Source organism: Glossina fuscipes, unplaced genomic scaffold (genome assembly GCF_014805625.2).
Source record: "Glossina fuscipes isolate IAEA_lab_2018 unplaced genomic scaffold, Yale_Gfus_2 78179, whole genome shotgun sequence".
Classification (NCBI taxonomy): Eukaryota; Metazoa; Arthropoda; class Insecta; order Diptera; family Glossinidae; genus Glossina; species Glossina fuscipes.
In genome coordinates, this window is record NW_024004554.1 from 1 (window position 1) to 6566 (window position 6566).

At 40.2% G+C, this 6566-nt stretch overlaps 1 protein-coding gene across 1 annotated transcript; it reads left to right on the top strand.

Moving 5' to 3' along the window:
- The first annotated feature begins 548 nt into the window (after nucleotides 1-548).
- LOC119643990 (keratin-associated protein 5-8-like) lies at nucleotides 549-5305 on the top strand. The gene is made up of 4 exons (XM_038043505.1): nucleotides 549-591; nucleotides 885-1015; nucleotides 2275-2755; nucleotides 5199-5305. The coding sequence occupies exons 1-4, from the start codon at nucleotides 567-569 to the stop codon at nucleotides 5207-5209; spliced, it is 648 nt and encodes a 215-aa protein (XP_037899433.1). The 5' UTR covers nucleotides 549-566; the 3' UTR covers nucleotides 5210-5305.
- Nucleotides 5306-6566: the final 1261 nt, after the last annotated feature.

Sequence of the window (6566 nt, forward strand, 5' to 3'; positions counted from 1 at the left end):
AAGTCTTTCGAATTATTTAATGGATTAAATTTTCGCACTATTCTACCCACAGAGTGTTCCAACAATTATTGTGGGCAGGCAAAGATTTCAAGTTTTCGTAACAAATTTTTAGAAATTAATCATTCAACTTATGATTTCCGCAAGAGAAAATCAGCTCGCTCCACTGGAAGTGACAATTAGAAGTCCAAGCGACTCCTGCTTTGTCGAAAATGACCGTAAAATTCTTAAACATGCTGCAAAGGTGTTCTTTTACTCGTAGGGACTCTAGGGATTACACCACTTCCTGTTTTATATTTACACCCAGAATGAAAATAGCGTGGAATTACTTCATGGTATTACAGTTTATGTAAGATTATTTCTTGTAGTTTAGAGAAGAATATATAGGTTCATATAAACAGTATGTATATGTATATGTATATGTATATGTGAGTGTTAGACTGTTTAACATTAAAATCAACGTGTTAAAATTCTTCTTTTCTATGAAGAATCATGAAAAATCTACTTAAGACTCTCTTCCTCTTTCAGTACTAAAAACACGATGGAGAAGTATTTACTCCTTACATCTGATGCTTTCTATTTCCAACCTCTCTGGTATGTGAAAAATTTTCGTTCAACTACTTGCTGAAATTACACTTGTTTAAAATGAGAAGCAAATTTTCAATTTACCATTGAAAAATTTCTAAATACCTGACAAACTATTTTTCCATATTTATTCATTCCAGTCTAAATTTCCGAGCCTTTAAGCTGCGTCTAAATTTTTAGTTAAAAAAAAAAAATTAAATTTTTATATTTTCCTTAAAAAGTTTTAAAAAGTTAGTTTTGGCGAAAATTTTTTCAATGGCTATGAATACGAATTGTAAACATTTTTTCTTCTGCTCCTCTAGAATCTAAATTAATAAGTCTCAAAATGTGTGATCCTTGCTGCGCACCGTGCTGCTCACCATGCGGACCTTGTGGACCTTGTTTCCCTTGCGGACCTTGCAGTCCCTGCGATCCATGCTGTGCACCTTTTGAGGTAAGTTATATCAAATTGTGGAAATTTTTAAAATTTCCATGAGAAAAATTTTAGTCTGTAAGCATCAAATAAATTTAGAAAAAGAACTGTTAGCAAAAGCAAAATCTTTTACGTTTTCTGATCTTTTCCACCCAAACTCCGGTCATCTATCATCCGAAACTCGAAATCGATCGCCATAATTGACGCAATATGAATACGAATGCGAGTGTAGTGCTCGCCGAAATGTTACACAGGCGCTCAACTGGATGCTGTACCTCAATGTGCGCCACGAATTGCGCCTCCACACCCGAAATGTTTAACAGTCCAGCAACCGCCAAGATTAATATGCAAGAAACGTGTAGTGTTTACGGAGAAAGTTGTACCTGAGCCAATGGTAGTTAACCGTTGCCGTCAAGTAACAATACCCAAAGTTGTTGATACTACGAGGGTTATAAAAGTACCAAAATTGACTTGGGTCTCCCAAATGGTTCGAGAACCTAGAGTTATCTACTATCCATCTATGGTACCTGATCCATACGTAGTTTGCTACCCTAAGCGTATATGTGAACCAAGAGAAGTTTGTCAATCTATATTATGTCAACCGAAGCCCCAAACTATCGATATACCGCCGCCAAGGGAATATTGCTGCTACCCAACTGGGCCGATAAATTATAAGCCAAGCGCCGCTTGCTTACCTTGCCCGATGTGTCCAGGGTCCATCTTCGCCCTGTGGACCGTGTGGACCACTGCCATACTTTTCAACAAGCCAATACCCGTTATGTGAACCCTGCGGACCTTGTGGCCCTTGTGGTCCCTGCGGACCTTGTGGCCCTTGCGGACCTTGTGGTCCTGGTGGACCTTGGGGACCTTGTGGACCTTGTAGGCCTTGCTTCCCGGGTTGCCCCTACGAGGCACCCGAATGCGGACCACGTTACCCCTGCTCTCCAACGCCCTGGAATACCCACTGTGGACCTTGCTCACCTTGCGGTCCTCAATTGCCTTGTACTCCTTGTGGTCCATATCCGCGCAGTTGTTGTGGGCCATCTTCATAAAAATAGCGTTACTGTTGCACTGAACGATGGTTTCAAGCCTCTGGCTGGCATAGGTATTATTAAGGTGAGTTTCAAGCGCGAATTTACCTTGATTAGCGCCCCTTATCAAGGTGGATTCCACCTTGAGACTATCCACCTTGGCATACCGAAGCGCCAGCCATGGCCCGACACCAATCGTTCGATACGACTTTTTCATCGAAAACTAATAGTTTTCTTCTGTTTTTACAGCCTAAAGCCTGTCGTAGTCGCGAATTGCGTTGTGGCATTATGTATACGACATGCGATTGTATTAAACGTAACGGTCTGCAAGATAAATGCCCACGTTCGCTGTGCCAAGGTCGTTCAGCTTGTATGTGTTTCCCAACACCTAATTGTTGCCCTAGTTCGTTCCCTCTACGCTATGCCAATATGACTATGGGTGTGATTAAGAAGAAAAATAAAAATAATCGTCGTGCAGGAGGAGGCAATGGCAATGGTAATGGTAACGGCAGTTGTTGCAGTAACGGCAATTGTTGTAGCAGCAACGGCTGTGGTTGCACATGCAACCCATGCAGCGATCCAGCTTACTGTGGATTATCCAATCCGCAATGTGGAGCCCCATCACCAATACCATGCTCACCAACACCAAGATGTTGCCCACCCTTACCTGAAGGTGGCATACCAGATCCACGAGTATGGAATAGCTGCAATACGCCGCAAGTTTATCCCTGTAAGTGGCCATTTTCATTACATTTTTGCTTTTCAGTAACCACTATCAATTGCCCAAAGTAGATTTTTTATAGATGAAAAAAAATTCGGCTTAATAGCCGTCGTAAGTCTGCGTTTTTTTCAACGCTAGATTTATCGGATGAGGCTATGTCCCTCGTTAGTACAACAACTATCCCAACAATCTAAGTTACCATTTTCTATAAGTTGCTTTTGCACCTCTACTTGTTACATGATCCGTATGGTTCCACAATTCTAATCAATATCGCTTGTGACTTACCCTTCGCTTATTTTGCACTGTACTCGCCTGCTTTCATGAAATTCTAGCCCACCCATTTACGGGAATGGCTGTGTTTCCCATGGCACATAAATTAAACGGTTTGCAAGAGACCATTTGCTGCAGCGCTAATGAAGACGAAGATTATAGGCGCGCTTTGATGCCATTTTCGAATGAAGAACCAAAGCGACCAATATTTTCTCCAATAAACCCCTGCAGTAATTATCCGCCGTTGACAGATCCATTCTCGTGTCTCTGTGACGATGGTCTCCAACAACCAAGTTGCCTCAATGGTTGCCAAACGACGTCTTCCGACAACTGCTTTCCTCCACAGAAGTGTAACTACATATTTCTAATGAATTGCAATTGTGGTCCCACAGAATGTCCGAACTTTTCCCAATTCCTTCAAGAAAGACGTAACGGCTTGCAGAAAAATTTTTGCGATTATAATAAGGATGTGAAAGAGTATGAACGTGCTTTGATCCCACTTGCCGACGGCGGAAAAATAAATAAAAGACGTCCAATATTCAGCGCATGCGCCAACTTTCTTTTGCAAGATCCTTGGTCGGAACCGTGCTGTGACAATATGGATAACATACAAAATTTCGATTTTCAAGATATAGATTATTCTCAAAAAAATCCTTGTTTCATGCAGCCAACTTCAATTCGTTCCTACGGTACGGGAGACAAAGCTGGAATGCTTGACCCGTGCAATGGCTACCATTATTGCTTGCAACAGCCTTGCTTGCAACAGCCTTGCTATGATCCATGCTTTGCCAACTATCGAATGCCTTGTGTGGATCCTTGTTACAGCGGCTTCCAAACACCGTCGTCTTGCAATTCTGTATATCAGAATATGGGCTGTACGCAAAGCAATGATAAAGCATGACATTAGAGTGCAATTTTCAACGTGGCACTTTTGAGACTGAGCCCACATAGTATCAACTGACGTTACCATTGCGCAAACTAAAGCAAAATTAGGCGGAGAACTTCAAGACTTTACTATGTATCACGAACAATTTCCAGACTCTACAATGTATCAAGAACAAGTTCCAGGCTCTGCTATATATCACGAACAAGTTCCAGACTCTACTATGTATCGCGAAAAACTTTCAGGCTCTAATATATACAGCGAACATATTATAGAATCAAATATGTATGATAACAAAGCTTCGGACTCGAACACGTATCCAAATAATAGGTGTGGATGCCCAGAAGGATTCATATGTATAAGCTGCGACTCTGAAATTCCTACACCAGCGGAAAGTTGTTGCCGCATAAATGTGGTACTTCCACAATATCTGCAAGGAATCGCAGGGAAGGCCCGTTGTTGCATGCCAAATAACGCCCAAATTAAAGATACACCCTTATGTTTGCAGCCTTGCAGCGTTTCTTCACTTGAAGCCGAAAAATCTCTGGAGTCTTTGCCCACCGTAAATATTTTACACAAAAATCTTTCCTGAATGCAAACCAACTTACTGACAGTTCCTTCCATATATTTGCAGACGGTCGAAGCACGCAAGGATGAGGAGAAAGAGTAGTTGTAATGTAGTCATCAAATAGGGAACGAATTGTAGAGTTATACGGATCTCCCTTGATTAGGTGCAAAACTAAGTGATTCTCCTACTCCTTAGTTTTCTAACTATACTTATTGATTGTTTAGACCCAACGCTTATGAAATTTTGTCTTATCTTAATTCGAAGGCCCTCCTTGCCCCTGTCCGTCGCGTTATTTGAAGCACAAAGACGGCCCATGCATATGGCCTTGCCCGTGTGAAGCTCACTGCTATGACACTCCGCCCACGACATGTTAAATGCTCCAGTGCCCAAACTTAGTATATTGATATATCTACGACCATTGTCCCCGGTTCTACAATAAGCAGCAAAATTCGTGGGATAATGTCCGGCTTTTTAAAAAACAAGTCTCTAAATCTTCCTAGAGAAACGACTAAAGCTTTTTAAAGGAAATTATGCATATCAGAACTATATTTTTTACAAAACATTTTCAAAAATTATGAGAAGAGAAAAAAAGGCATACTTTGAATTCTAAATTTTGCGACATAGTCTCTTGCCTTTCGCCCCACTTCAATACACCAATTCCACTTGTTTCTGTAAGTAGTTGTAGTCGCATCTCTACTAAATCAAATGTTTTATGGTTTTTCTTTCGCCAGGTGGCTTTTAATAGTGGACGAGCATTTTCTATCGCCGCTGGTTGTGCCTGGCCGGCTAACGGAAACGAAACTAATTATTGATGATCAAAAACCCTGAAAATTGCAGCGTTGAAGGCTTCTTATGTGAAACAACAATCGCACAAAAAAAAATGTAAAATTTGTCAAAAAAATTGCTAATCGAAATCCTAAATCTAGAGAAAAAAATTGTAAAAACCCTCTTATTTTGGGTTTTTCGTTTTTTTTTTTTTTTAATAAAGACTTGGTAGTACACTATCCGACCTATTAAAAGCCCACAATGAGCTTCTGCTTTTATTTGTAATAGAGGTAGAAAGTATGGCAAATGTGGCAAATGTCTATATGTGGAATACTTTCCTGTAACGCTGAAAAGCAAAAAAGTTTACGTAAACTGGTTTTATATACATATCATCTTTAGCAGTCTGCCCTATCTGCGAGCATAGTTTATAAATTGTGATGAGATGGAAATAATCGGTTACAAAATCCATTGCCATTTTACATTCAATTGATACCATTTTTGCGAAGAACTACTCTATTACACAAACTAAAGGTAATGACGAAATATTGTCTTGCTTGTGTTGAAAAGTGAAATTTTAAATCTATGCGGCAGTGCGGCCGGCAAAATATCGTTTGAAAAAAAAGTGTTTTTGGAGAATAGCTACGCCAATTTATTTTTAAAAACGCCGGCGCTTACTTTCCCGGTGAGCCAACGTCACCCTTTCGACAGGTCTTATCTCTAATTCCCTCTAACCAGTTTGTCTAATATAAACTAATACATATACGGCACGCGTGGTCGCAAGGAGAATATCTTGTTGATTAACGTCAACAACAGAGTCGCGACTAAAAGCCTAAGGGGTTGCCATTAACTTTTCAATCCCGATATCTAAGAAGATCTGCAGTACAAATAATAGTAATTCGTTTCGCCGCAAAAACGACGAACAAAACAAATAAAGGCTACGGTCCACTTTAAATATTCTACGCCACTTCGCTTAATACAGTTATTCATATAAAGATTTTTTAAAATAATGCATTATAAGGGAAGTGGTTGAAAAAGCTCTGTTCCAACCGTTTTAAATAGCTTTCGTCCTTGGACCAACACCAACCAATTTCGTCAAAATATCTCAAAAGTTACGACCTGTGGCGTGAACAAAGGAATGCGAATCGATAGACGGCCGCACAGCCAAGCAACAAGCTTAGATCGATTTAGTAGATAATTTCTAGAATAGATTCAGAATTATTTTCTGCCCTCCGATCAGTGTAATAAAAGGCGGGTCTACCTTAAATCCTTCGGGGTACTATATACTTCCACACAAACTTTATGTACCCCGTACGAAAGCTCATGTTGCTCGTTGT